Source organism: Lithobates pipiens, unplaced genomic scaffold (genome assembly GCF_037356315.1).
Source record: "Lithobates pipiens isolate NorthernLeopardFrog02 unplaced genomic scaffold, aLitPip1_a1.2 Scaffold_18, whole genome shotgun sequence".
Classification (NCBI taxonomy): Eukaryota; Metazoa; Chordata; class Amphibia; order Anura; family Ranidae; genus Lithobates; species Lithobates pipiens.
Window position 1 is genome coordinate 28,561,837 of NW_027507758.1, and position 14,736 is coordinate 28,576,572.

A 14,736-nucleotide genomic window follows, 5' to 3' on the forward strand; every position below is an offset into this window, starting at 1 on the left:
ATATATACATCTGTATATGCATGTTGCATGCGCAGAAACAAAGCTAATTGCTGCTAACACTGTAAATAGATACACCCAAATACAAAGAGCTATGTGTACAGCTGTTCTAGCTTAAAGCCTATGTTTGGGGGAACATAAACAAAGAAAAGCGCAAGGAACAGTACTTATTTAATACAGATTTAATGAGATGTGTCCTTTGTGTTGGTGCTGGCTGACTTAAATGAAATAAGAAGCCTTCTGCCCCCTATACCCCTGCAGCCATGCTTGTATTGTATCAGTGCCAGAATACGGCAGGTGGGGGGCCCATCTCATTTCAGATATGGATGATTCTGCTCATCACTGCAGACCCTGTCAGACTAACCATTGATGTGGGCATATTCCCCTAACAGTGCTGGATTTCCTCCGTGCCGTGGGCAAAGATGTCTAGAAGCAGTGTTTGCTTACAGTGTCCCCGGTTTCACTACAGTCTTGGAGAAATGGCCCCCGGCTTGGAAATATAACCACTCAGCTCCGGAAGGTTTACCACCCCCCCTTAGTAACCGTGCAATATTTTGCAATAAGGCATTGCATTACTTTAACAATTGTGGGGTCGTGCAACGTTGTACCCAAATAAAATGTGTCCTTTTTTTCCCCACAAATAGAGCTTTCTTTTGGTGGTATTTGATTACCACTGGAGATTTTATTTTATTGCACTATAAACAAAAAAAACTTGACAATTTCAAATAAAAAAAACTATTTTTTTTTTACCTTCTGCTATAAAACACAGCTAATAAAATTGAATTTCTTCATAAATTTAAGCTACATGCTTTTGGTAAAAAAAAAAAAAAAAAAAAAATCCCAATAAGCGCATATTGGTTTGCGTAAAAGTGGGATTGTGACAGACAAATCGGACACTAACTGACACTTTTTGGGGACCAGTAACACTAAACACCTAAAAGAAAAAAAAATGCAAAATATGCACTGTCACTGTACTAATGACACTGGCGGGAAAGGTGTTAACATCAGGGATATCAAAGGGTTAAATGTGTCCCTAGGGAGTGCTTTCTAACTGTGGGGGAGGTGCTTTAATTGTGGGAAGACAGAGATCCGTGTTCCTGCTTAGCAGAAACGCAGGATCTTTGTCTTCCCTTGTCAAAGAACGGCGATCTGCCCTGTTTACATAGGCAGACTGCCATTCTGCCTCTCTCAGGAACGGTCGGTGGGTACTGGCGGACCCGTGGATTGGCTCCCGCTGTGTCCAGTCACAGCAGGAGCAGGTCACCGCCAGGGCAGGCGTGCGCGCCCCAGCCCTGGGAGTGCAGAATCGCATACCTGGTACGTGATTCTGCACACAGGAGCCGCCCCACACTAAATGTGGGGCAGTCGGCAAACAGTTAAAAATCCAGTATGTTTCAGTGTCTCCCTCTCCTATTACGTCATCGCTGGCCAGCATTCCTTATGCCGCGTACACACGAGCGGACTGTATGGCATACTTAGTCCGTCATACAATCCGACGGACAGTCTGTCATACTTTCCACTGAACGGACTTGACCACACACGGATGCACAAACAGTCCGTCGAAAGCTTGCGCGATGACGTGTACAGCACGTACGACGGGACTAGAAATAGGAAGTCCAATACACAGCAAAGCACCCTTCCGCCGTGTAAATCCTTTCTGGGCATGCGCCATTCTTAGTCCGTCGAACTAGCCTACTGACGACCGTATTGTCCGCTGAAACCAAAGTATGACGGACAGAATTTCGAAAAAACCGAAATACTTAGTACGCCAGACTGCACGCTGAAAAAGTCAGCTGAAGCCCACACACGAGCGGACTGTCCGCTGAAATGTGTTTCGACGGACTAAGTACGCCATACAGTCCGCCCGTCTGTACGCGGCATTAGTTTCCTGTAAATAGAGCTTCTTTGCTTTGCCATCAGGTGATGCTGTGCATATAGGTAGGGTTGGAATGACACCGTGGACAAGCAGGGAAGGTGGAATCCATTGGTAAAATGTCACCAACTCATTTTTCTCATTAATGAATGTGTGCTACCCCGCGTTGCCTTATACTACCATCTACACTATTTTACCAAAGGTATTGGGACGCCTGCCTTTACACCCACATGAACTTTAACCATTTCAATACCTGGCACTTTTACCCCCTTTATGCCCAGACCAATTTTCAGCCTTGTCACACTTTGAATGACAATTGCACGGTCATGCAACACTGTACCCAAATTAAATTTTTATCATTTTGTTCACACAACTAAAGCTTTCTTTTGGTGGTGTTTAATCGCCACTGGGATTTTATTTTTTTATTTTTTTTTGCTAAATAAACAAAAAAAAGACTAAAATGTTTGGGGGGAAAAAATACAAGATTTTTCTTTGTTTCGGTTATTAAATTTTGCAAATAAATATTTGTTCATAAATTTAGCCCAAAATATATCCTGCTACATTTCTTTGCTGAAAATTACCCAAATCAGTGTATATTATTTGTCTGTAGGAAAGTGTTTGTTTTTTTTTTTTTTTGTTTTTTTATGGAGTCCACAAATTATGGTATACAGTGCATCTAGAAAGTATTCACAGTGCTCCTTTTCCACATTTTTGTTACAGCCTTATTCCAAAATGGATTCAAATTAGAGCTTTGAAAATGAAAGATTAATTCCTCGATTAATCGTTAATTCTTTTGACCGGTACTTACCTCTCCGCTGACTTCCAGGGTCTTCAGGGAGTTCTGCTGGAGATCCAGTGACGTCACCGGACTCCTCCCTCCCCCCCCCCCCTTACCCAAGTGCCTCCATCTGCTAACGAAGGGAAGGGGGGAGGAGTCCGTTGACGTTTCTGATTGAACGTACCGTGTACGGGGGAGGAGCTACGCATGACGCCACCCGCTGCTACCCTACAGAACTAACACGATTGTTGGCTTTACATGCTGTGTTTTTATCATCTTTGTGTGAGTAGTTTGTGTTTGAACACAAAAATGTAATCTTATACTTAAGCGGTGAGCACTTTGATCTTTTCTTTCTACCCATGACCTGAGATTGTGCGAGAAGTTTATGGTCCGTGTTAACCCTTTTGATACCCGCATGCATGACCACCTGTTTGCACAGGGGTCCATGCCATAAGGTGAGAATGATTAGTTAGACCGGAGGTGGAGGGATCGTCGCACTACTGTGGAAAAAAAAAAAATTACTTGCGTCAGTGCTACAGTTTGAATTTACCGTATTTGCCGGCGTATAAGACGACCTTTTACACTTAAAAAAACTGAGCAAAAAGGAGGGGTCGTCTTATACGCCGGGTCCGCTGCTGGGATGCCTTCTGGCTGTCCGGTAATACTGTATGTAGCTTCGGCTACATACAGTATATACCACTGAACCAATCCCAGTGAGCGATGTATTCAAATGAATACAGAGCCTGCTCGGATTGGAGCAGCAATCTCTGCCAATCCGAGCAGGCTACACACAGTAGCCTGCTCCGATTGGCTTTGAGAGTGAGGCGCGGGCTGATGATGTAACAGCCTCCGCCAATCCCAGCAGGCTTTGTATTCATTAATAGAATACATTGCTCGCCGTGATTGGCTCCAGCACCAGAAGGAAGAAGGAAATGGCTCCAGCAAGAACGAAGAAGAAGAGGGATATGAAGCGTCGGAAGCCTCGGAATCGGGGGTCGTCTTAAACGGTGAGTACGGGCAAAACATTTTAACTGTGCAGGTTTTTAGGGGGTCGTCTTATATGCCGGGTCGTCTTATACGCCGGCAAATACGGTAAAACGTTTGTGTGAACTGTGAAGTTAAGTCATGGATTGTGGAAACTAACTAGTGTCGGGTGATTGTATATAGTGTATACCACATTTACCACTGACTTATGCAGAGTTTCAATGCAAGGAGCTCAGCTAAAAGTAGTTGGATCTGTATGTGCGTTTATAATTAATCGAAATTAGTCGATTAATCGATTAAAAATAAAATCGATTAATCGAACACAAAATTTTTAATCAGTAACAGCCCTAATTCAAATCATTATTTTCTTCAAAATTCTACAAACAATCCCCCATAATGACAACGTGAAAAGTATTTTTTTTTTTTTTTAAATCTTTGCAAATGTATTAAAAATAAAGGAAAACCTCATTTACATAAGTATTCACAGCCTTTGCCATGACACTCAAAATTGAACTATCCTGTTTCCACTGATCAGCCTTGAGATGTTTCTACAACTTGATTGGAGTCCACCTGTGGTAAATTCAGTTGATTGGACATGATTTGGAAAGGCGCTCTCCTGTCTATATAAGGTCCCACAGTTAACAGTGCATGTCAGAGCACAAACTAGCCCTGAAGTCCAAAGAATTGTCTGTAGGCCTGCGAGACAGGATTGTATGGAGGCACAGATCTGGGGAAGGGTACAGAACATTTTCTGCAGCATTGAAGGTCCCAATGAGCACAGTGGCCTACATCATGTTAATGGAAGATGTTTGGAACCACCACGGAGGTGAACAAGAACCTGATGGTCACTCTGACAGAGCTCCACCGTCTCTCTGTGGAGAGAGGAGAACCTTCCAGAAGAACAACCATCTCTGCAGCCCTCCACCAATCGGGCCTGTATGGTAGAGTGGCCAGATGGAAGACACTCCTCAGTAAAAGGCAAATGTCAGCCCACCTGGAGTTTACCAAAAAGCACCTGAAGGACTCAGACCATGTGAAACAAAATTCTCTGGTCTGATGAAACAAAGATTGAACTCTTTGGCCTGAATGGCAAGCGTTATGTCTGGAGGAAACCAGGCACCGCTCATCACCTGGCCAATATCATCCCTACAGCGAAGCATGGCGGTGGCAGCATCATGCTGTGGGGATGTTTTTCAGTGGCAGGAACTGGGAGACTAGTCAGAATCGAGGGAAAGATGAATGCAGCAATGTACAGACATCCTTGATGAAAAACTGTTCCAGAGCGCTCTGGACCTCAGACTGGGGAGAAGGTTCATCTTCCAACAGGACAACCACCCTAAGCACACAGCCAAGATAACACAGGTGTGGCTATGGGACAACTCTGTGAATGTCCTTGAGTGGCCCAGATGTGAACCCGATTGAACATCTCTGAAGAGATCTGAAAATGGCTGTGCTCCAAGGCTCCCCATCCAACCTGATTGAGCCTGAGAGGTCCTGCAAAGAAGAATGGGAGAATCTACCCAAAAATAGGTGTGCCAAGCGTGTAGCATCATACTCAAAAAGACCCGAGGCTGTAATTGGTGCTAATTAATAGGCACTTCAATAAGATATTGAGCAAAGGCCACTTCTGTACTTGGGATTTTTTTTTTCATTTTCTATTTTTTTTTTTATGAATTTGCAAAGATTTAAAACAAACTTCGTTCACGTTGTCATTATGGGGCATTGTTTTGTAGAATTTTGAAGAAAATAATGAATTTAATCAATTTTGGAACAAGGCTATGACCATAACAAAATGTGGAAAAAGTGAGGCGCTGTGAATACTTTCTGGATGCACTGTATATCTGAAAATTGACCAGTCCTGATGTACTGACCACCTATCTCATTTCATGAGGTCCTGAAATGCCAGGCCACTACAGATAGCACCAAATGACCCATTGTTTGGAAAGTATACAGTCCAAGGTATTTAGTAAGAGGCATGGTGAGAATTTGGAGTTGCAATTTTTGTGTCATAATGTTCTGGAAAATTAAGAAATATAATTTTTTTTACATACTGTCACCAGTGCAGTACAGCGCCTTCATATAACGTGTGCCTGTGATCGGCTGGTGACAGTGCGAAAAAAAGTACATTTTTTTTTTTTATATTCTTTACATTTTTTTTTTTTTCTTTACTTCTTCTTTTTTTTTTTTTTTTTTTTTTTAACACTGTGACCAGAGCAATATAATATTACCATAGTAACCTTGTACTTCACTGGGGAGGTGATCATGATTTATTTTTTTAAACAAGGTATGTTTGCGTATAGCAGTAAATTACATAGCTATAAGAAAATTTTTTTTGCATCAAACTGAATCATTCAGTTTTTTTATTGCGATTGGTCAAAGCTAATCACATGTTACAGATGGGCTGCAACTGTCCCTCTCTGTACCATTTCTGATCACATTGACCAGTCACAGCTAACAATTGTGCACAATGAATGGCATGAAAGGAAGCCATCCATTGTGTACAACTGTCATGTGACCTCTGATCAGTCATCGGTTGTATCCCGTGGACATAGCCGGTGCCTGATCATGCCGCTGTGTGGCCGCGTGAGCGGTGCTTCCTGACAGGACATCGTATGACCATCCAGTCAGGATGAGAAAGCCACTTCCCAGCTATAATTTCACTATAGACTGTTGGCTTCTGTCCAAAATTGGCCCTAGTATAAGAATGGGGACCTTGGATTGTGGGCTCCTTGAGGGTAGGGACCGATGAGAGTGTGCAATGTACAGGGACAATTGGAGACACTCACTCAGGTGGAACTTGATGGACTGGTGTCTTTATTCAACCTTACTAACTATGTAACTATTGCACACCGCCAAAGCTGATTGGTAGGTGTTGGGTACTCTGTCCACCAGCACCTGACGATCTTCGGGTAGACACAAAACTGTAATCTATGTAGGCAAGGCAGATTGCTGTTCTGACAGGGTAGGGGAAAGGATGGAGTTTGTGCCCCTGCAAAGCAGGGAATATTCCATGTCTTCCCCTAGTAAAAACACCTCACACAGTACACTAAAACACTGATTGGACTGACCGTTAACCCTTTGATCGCCCCTTATGTTAACCCCTTCCCAGCCAGTGTCATTAGTACAGTGACAGTGCATAGTTTTAGCACCAATCACTGTATTGATGTGACTGGTTCCCAGAAAGTGTCAGAATGTCCGCCGCAATATCGAAGTCCCACTATAAGTTGCTGATCGTTGCCATTGCTCGTCAAAATAAAGAAATAAAAATATCCAAAAGTTTGGCCTGGCGGTGAAGGGGCGGGAGGGGTTAAACCTTCTGGAGGGCAAGTGGTTAAACTGTAAAAATTTCAAAGCGCAGCTATACTTAAAGTGATATACGCCTCCTTAAGCTTTCACTTGTATTTACTTCTTTGTCTCAGGTTTGAAGCAGTGCTTTAGTTTGAAATGACCTGCCCCAGTACAGCAACCAAACAAGAAACATTAGCATGTCTTCTATGGATAATATAGGGTTCACTTTAAACAACCTTCCCCTCCCCCCCCAAAATGATGTGATCATTCCCTGGCTGTTGCAGCCTTCTTGCTGCAAATTCACTGATGGGCTTCTCTTCATGTGTTACAAATCCCGCTTCCCCTTTTTTTTGACTTTCCTGCCGTCTGTTCTGTAATCCTTATCCAGGCCGTATCTGGTGCAAATTGCTTTGCTGCAGCCGCGGGTTGCAAGAAATTAATTCACATGCTTCCCCCCCCCCCCCCCCATGAACGCAGGCAGTGCTGAGGGGAATTTACAATTGTTTTCTCTGTGGGGGTGAAGATGGGGGGGGTGAGGGAGAGGAGAGAGAGAGAGTCAACCCTGAGAAGACAGCGATTATCGCTAGCAACTATAGCACCCTCTTTCGATAATCGCAAGCTCATCTGGCAGGCTTGTTGTACCCGAGATGGTCGATCAACTTTGTACATTCAGCCTGCCCGAATCTTGGCCCGGTTCCTGCTGAACCAGCTGAAATTTGAACGGTGTATGTCCGGCCTTAGCGATAAAATAGGCCTATGATATAGAAGCCCTCTATTGGTCACAGCACTTTTTCTAGCTTGTCTAACAATCTCTGTATGAGCCTTCAGAAAAGTGACAGCGCCTCCATGCAAACTCGGTGGGGTTTACGATCACAGCCCAGCGATGTAGCTTACATTCATTGTCTATCACTAAACAATTTGTCTTTGTATGGCCAGCTTTGCATGTCAAGCTATGTTCTTATTTATTCATAATGCCTGAAAGGAAAAGTTTGCTGTCTAATCAGATCTTTATTTTAGCATCATTGTTGGGGGGGTGGGGGTGGGGGATTGCTGCCATCTCATTGGTGTCTGTGGACAGCAGCAATTTCAGACGCTTGAGGGAGTGTGTTATGTGTATTAAAATTATTATTTAAATTTTGTTTGATTTTTCTTGTTGCAGAATTTACGACTGGAATCCCGAACAGCCAAACGTATTCAAAGTTGCACAAATGGAGCGTCTTAAGAAGGGTTTGCCTGCGGGAATGCTTAGGAGCTGCTTGTGCCCAGTTGACCAATACGTGTGCAATTCAACCGACTGCTCCAGCAACCCGCTCTCCATGGATACCAACGGCGTCACCAACCACAAGCTAGTTTAAGTTTCATCCACACCTTCTCTAGCATCTCAGGGGCCATACTCATCCTTTTTATTGTCCTAAATGGGCAAAAGCGAAGCAATCCATTGTCCCCATTACACTTGTTGCACCCTGATGACTTTAGCTGTATTAGTGTGTGTCTTTTTTTTTTATTATTATTTTTTTAACTGGCCAGACGTAGTTATTATTACAGTACTCTGCGATCAAAGTTCTCATCCGCCAACCAATGCACTGGTAGAGAGGATTTGTATAGAAATAATCGATGAGATTGCTACTCCTTACCATAGTACCTCAGAAGCGAATGATTCACTCTTTATATAACTTCTGTGCAATATACACGCTGTGGACAGCGGCCTTCTGTGTGCACAACAATCGCTGTACTGTACACATAACCATGTCTGGCCACTGACCGATTACCTCATTTGCAGACTTTTGCACGGCTAACTGCTTTGGTACAAAATGAATGTGCCATCCTGTCATGATAAAGTGTTTCTGGATTCTGGTGCTTACAAGCTCTTTTAACCTGTGTAGAGACCTTATAGATGTTTGTGTGTTTCCTCTCAAAAGGAATAGTCTACATTCAATCTTCAAGAAGAAACATTGTCCAACCGAATAACTTTTGTGGACGGCATCTAAAAGTTCTCAGATGTTGAGCCCCATCTATGGCGTCGTCCAGGGATATGCAATGAGCTTTTGTAAAACTACAAGTCCCAGCATGCCTCTGCCTCTGGGTGTCATGCTTGTGGCTGTCGGAGTCTTGCTATGCCTCATGGGATTTGTAGTTCTGCAACAGCTGGAGGTCCGTTAATTGCATATCCCTGGTGCAGTGGATCAATGATCTCACCGTTCTTCTCATTTTATTCTTATCCATCTCCAAAACCTCAGTTTCTGGGAGAACCTCTTTTGATGATAATAACATGGAGTTTCAAAGCGGGGACCTTCCAGCCAGGAAGCTGTGTTGACTTTATTCTTTCCCTGCAGTAACTACTCCCAGCCACCACCAGAGGGCGCTGAAGGGAATATGAGAGAGGGCCAAAAATACCAACAAAATCCATATGCACCATCAATTCCATCCCCTATACTAATTGGTGCTGCTAACACTAATATTGTGTTCCCACACCTACATGCCAAATAAAAAAATATTAACCAAAATCGAAGCTCTGAAAATTGTGATAGACCATATTAATCAATACAACCGATTGTGTACCAAACTTCAAGCCACCGATCTTAACTATTATTATTATACAGGATTTATATAGCGCCAACAGTTTGTGCAGTACAGTATAAAAGGGAGACAGTACAGTTGCAATACAATAAAATACAAGAGGGTTAAGAGGGCCCTACTCATCATAAGAGCTTACAATCGAAGAGGGATTAATTTAATACGTGAATTGTGTTATATCACAACACCCAATATTGAAAAACAATGCATTAATAAATGCTAAAAATAAACAGATACAGCAACTTTAAAGGGATTGTAAATGGAGAAGGTTTTTTTTTTTTTCATCTTAATGCATTCTATGCATTATGATGAAAAAAAAAAACTTCTGTGTGCAGTACTTACCTGAGCCCTTCTTTATCTAGCGATGTTGCACACATGTCTAAGCTGCCCAGGACTCCCCTCCTCATTGGCTTAGAGAGCAGTGCAGCACGATTGGTTCCCGCTGCTGTCAATCAAAATATTCAGCCAATCAGGAGATAGAGGGGGCTGGACCGGGTTGTGGCTCCGTGTCTGAGTGGACACAGGGAGCTGTGACTCGGGTGCCCCATAGCAGGCTGCTTACTGTGGGGGGACACTCAACAAGAGGGAGGGGCCAGGAGACCCCAAGAGGGACCCGAGAAGAGGAGGATCCAGGCTACTCTGTGCAAAACCAACTGCATAGAGCGGGTAAGTATAGCATGTTTGTTTAAAAAAAAAAAAAACTTTAAAAAAGACTTTACAATCACTGTAAAATATACATTGTGTTTAACAGCAAAAAACACGACAGTGACCACTTGTCCTCCAGAAGATTTAGCCCCTTAATGACCTGGACATTTTTTGTGATGTGGTACTGTGTTACTTTAATGCCCTGTACACAGGGTCGGACATTCCGACCACAAAATCCGACGGATTTCTTCTGACGGATTTTGACCGAAACTTGTGTTGCATACGGTCGCACAAAGTTGTCGGAAAATCCGTTCGTTCACAACGAGGTGATGTAAACCACGTACATCGGGACTATAAACGGGCCAGTAGCCAATAGCTTTTGTCTCTTCGTTTATTCTGAGCATGAGTGGCACTTTGTCCGTTGGAATTGTCTACACACGATCGGAATTTATGCGATCGGATTTTGTTTTTTTGTTTTTTTTTGTTTTTTTTTCCATTTGCACTGATCGGATTTTGTTGTCGAAAAATTTTAGATCCTGCTCTCAAACTTTGTGCATCAGAAAATCAGACGGAAAAAGTCCAATGGAGCCCACACGCATTCGGATTTTCCGACAACATGATCCGATCGCCCATTTTCCATCGGAAAGTCTGACCGTGTGTATAGGGCATAAAGCTCCATGCACACTGGGCTTAAAAAAACGTTTGTTCTCTTGACGGTAAAAAAAATGCTCATAAAGAGCATTTTTTGTGCAAAGCTTAGGAGAGTTTTATGGGGTTTTTTTCTACCCGTAAGCTCCCATCAGAAACTCCAAAGGAGAAGTTATTTATTTTATTAATTTATTTTCCTGTTTTTAAATATTGAGCTCAAAATATGCCTGTAATCGTCCTAATGTGTATGGACAACAGAGGTTAACATTGAGCTGCTTCTTCAGGCAGAGCACAGAACTTATGTAGGAGCAGCGATTTTTAAGCTCCATGTGAGCCTAAATGAAAATTGCTCAGTCATGCAGCACTATACCCAAATAAATATGATGTCCTTCCCCCCCCCCCCCCACAAATAGAGCTTTCTTTCTTTTATTGCTATCTGATCAGTTGTGCAGTTTCTATTTTTAGCGCTATTTTAACAAAAAAAGACAATTTTGAGAAGGAAAAAAAATTATATATATATAATATTGTGTTTTCCACCGCCAAACATTACAGTGAGTCCATATAATATGTGCTCAGTATTCACCCCAAACTGCAGTGACTCCTCCATTATAATAGGCAGTATCCAAGAGAGGTGAACCCAGCTGTTGGTCTACAATGCCTGAATACTCCACGTAGTGTAATCTGTGGGATTTGCCTTTCTTCAGATGGGATCATGATGTCCAATAAGTATGTCGGTGGCCCCTTAGGATATTACACTCATCACTCTGCCTCAAGCATGTCAAGCCCAGGCAAAAAAAAAAAAGAAAATAAATCCCCAGTGGTGCAGTAAATTTAAAAACGTATTGACCTTTTATTAAAACTTTTATGCACTCATTAAATAAACTGCATAAAACAGCCTGTGCAAGAGCGTAGTCTGCAGAGAAACACGTTTACCTACTTTTGGTTTCAGCTCTTACCAGAAATGACGTCGCCCAGCTCCGCCCAATGCGTTGCGTCATTGATCACGTGACTTCTTTAGGGATAGGGATCACATTTGGTTAATATTTTTCATTTGAGAGATGAATTGGTCATCACAATACAAAGGCTATTTTTCGCCTTTAGCAGTAGCCGGGAGCAGCTAATGCAGGAACAGAAAAATATTAACAGACTTGTTCAAGGTTGGAGGTCCTTTGTCTGAAACTCCTGGTTATCAACAAATCGGGGACTTTTTCTGGGTACAGGGATAAGGAAAGGAGAGGATAAGTACTAAAATGACACTATGGAAGTGAACCTGTTGGGAGTCTTGTCGATGTTTTTGCACCACAACATGTATTCAACCTTTTTAGCCTGAAAAACCTACCTTTGTATAAGTGAGACTCTGTGGCCAAAGAGGGCATTCTGTTTGGACTGGAGGTGGCAGTTCTGGCCTTAGCTCTGATGTTGGGCTCTAATAGTCTTAATAATAAAAGGAAGATCATTTCAGAGTGCCTCTTCTACCTGACAAAGAAAATAGCAGGCAACTTGCAGCAATTGCACTGCATGTTTGTAGGTTTTTTCCCAGTAGGGGCTTACACGGGTATCGTGGAAGACTGGGCTTTGTATAATAGTCAAGGAGTAATGTGAAGTACTGTTATCCACATTGACCAATCAGAAATCCCCTTTCTTTAGTCTGACTGTACTAATCTGGTGCTGACAGGTGACTGCTTGTTCCTTAAATAAATGCATCCGTGTTGCCTGAAGCCCGTGTTCCTGTACTAGCACTCCTTTTGCATATCATTTAAAAAGAATGTCTTCTGGAATTATTTGTCTGTATTTTATTTAAATTCTTTCTGTTTATGTATATACCGTTTTCTTTCTTGTGTCATACACTTAACACTTACATGCCAAACACCGCAACAATCTCCTGCACTCAAAGGGGATGTACTGAATCACTAAATCTTGTTAGTTCGCATGGAAGTACTGTCTTTGCTGCCCTCTACGGGTCGGGGGGAAAAACTTAACTGGGACACTATAAAACAAAGAAAAGAGAGTACACCAGCCTCGCGCATTACCCAAGTGGTATCTTTAATAGTAAATAAGAAATACACTCTCAAACAAATCACTGATAAAAGCATATCTGGGTCCATAATAACCACAAAGCAACCAAGTCACCAAGACAGTTCCCAGCAAGCCAGAGAACTTTTGGGTTATTAGTTTGTGGTCTTCCAGGTTTCACAAAATGCTTATAAATGTTGCTTCACATGTCCCCAACCCTGAAAATGAATATTTCACCCTTAATTCCAACTTCAAAACTTAAAGTGGTTGTAAACCTCAAACATGAAATATGAACAAAGCATATGCCTTTATAGTGTGTACTTGTCTCAAGCCAGAGCACTAATGCCGCATACACACGACCGGACTTAGGGTTCCGACAGACTTTCGACAGAGTTCTGACGGACTTTCCAAATGAACGGACTTGGCCACACACAATCACACCAAAGTCCGACGGATTCGAACGTGATGAGGTACGACCGGACTAGAATAAGGAAGTTCATAGCCAGTAGCCAATAGCTGCCCTAGAGTCAGTTTTTGTCATGTCGGACTAGCACACACACGAGCGGATTTCTCGGTAGGAACTGGGTCCGGCGGAGTTCTGGCGGAAAAATTTGAAACATGTTCCAATTCTAAAGTCTCTCAGACTTTTGCAAATCAAAAGTCCGCTGCAGCCCACACACGATCGAATAGTCTGCCGGAATTGTTCCGTCGGACCTTTGATGTTGAAAAGTCCGGTCGTGTGTACGCGGCATAATCCCTCGTTCACACCGAACACGGCTTTGAAATTGTGCGCGTTCAAAGCCGCATTTCAGTCTGACTTTAGGGGGCGACTTTAAAGACATCTGCACTGGTTCATGCACAGATGTCTATTGAAATCGCCCCCCAAAGTTGCCAAAAGTAGTTCAGGAACTACTTTTGAAAATTGGTGCGGTGCTGCACAGATTGGGACGCTCCTATTGCTGGCAATGGACTCTGATTTGACCGGTGAAATCACGCCGATGTGAACAGAGGCTTGTTGTCCTTTTTGCTGCGTCATTACTCTGCTATCAACATGAATCACTTCGAACAGGTTCTCCTGACACCAAGGAAAAACGTTAACGGGAGGGATCTCCAGCTGATTGACAGCCTCAGCTCTGTTCCTGTGTGCTGTGTAAAGGGGGGGTGTGTCACTTCTCTCCAATCAGCAATTAGAGCTCTCCTCATTGAGCTCTGCAGTGTGTAATCTCAGCTCTCCGCCCCCTGTTTTCTGACAGCTCAGGAAAGCTTTATAAATTCTGCACTTTGAACAGATGTAGAGAGGAGAAGACTGCAGATAAACAGGTACAATGTATGTAGGAGGATTTGTTTTATCTCTATCTCACCTGAGGCCAGTCACTTCACTGAGTACATGCAAGTGTTTATAAGTCCACATTTTAATAAAAAAATAAATCATAAATGCATGTGTATTATCAGATAAACTGCAAAATTCTATTTGTTCTGCAAAACAGCCTGGAAAGCATTAAAACTGCAATCAGTGGATCATGGGGCCAATCCCAAGCAACTGCAGACTCCACCTCCAGCTCCCTTTCTGTACAGAGGTATGGACTTTCAGTTATAGAGAGCTGGGGGTGTCAATGGACTACGAGTGCAGTAATCTGTGCTCTTTGTGGGACTTGTAGTTCATTCAAAGTTCATATTTGCCAGCACAACGCGGATTTTGTCCGAAAAAGGCTATTTTTTTATTGAAGAATTGAAATCATATCCCCTTCTCAAGCATCTCTTCTCCGGAGAGAATAAGTTCAGTGTTCATATCCTTTCCTCATAACTAATATCCTCCAGACACTTTATTCGCTTTGTTGCCTTTCTTTGTACTCGCTACATTTTCAGTACATCCTTCCTGAGGACTGATGCCCAGAACTGGACAGTATAATCCAGGTGCGGCCGGACCAGAGTCTTG

The 14,736-nt window shown here is 42.8% G+C and overlaps 1 protein-coding gene across 2 annotated transcripts in view; it reads left to right on the forward strand.

Moving 5' to 3' along the window:
• GPCPD1 (glycerophosphocholine phosphodiesterase 1) overlaps positions 1-12,606 on the forward strand; it is a 150,983-nt gene extending 138,377 nt beyond the window's left edge. The window contains exon 20 of one of the 2 annotated variants that reach the window (XM_077485504.1): positions 8,080-12,606. In XM_077485504.1, the coding sequence (XP_077341630.1) occupies positions 8,080-8,275 (196 nt within the window). In that variant the 3' untranslated portion in view covers positions 8,276-12,606. The remainder of the gene's footprint in view (positions 1-8,079) is intronic. The other variant, XM_077485505.1, reaches the window with a different exon arrangement.
• Positions 12,607-14,736: the final 2,130 nt, after the last annotated feature.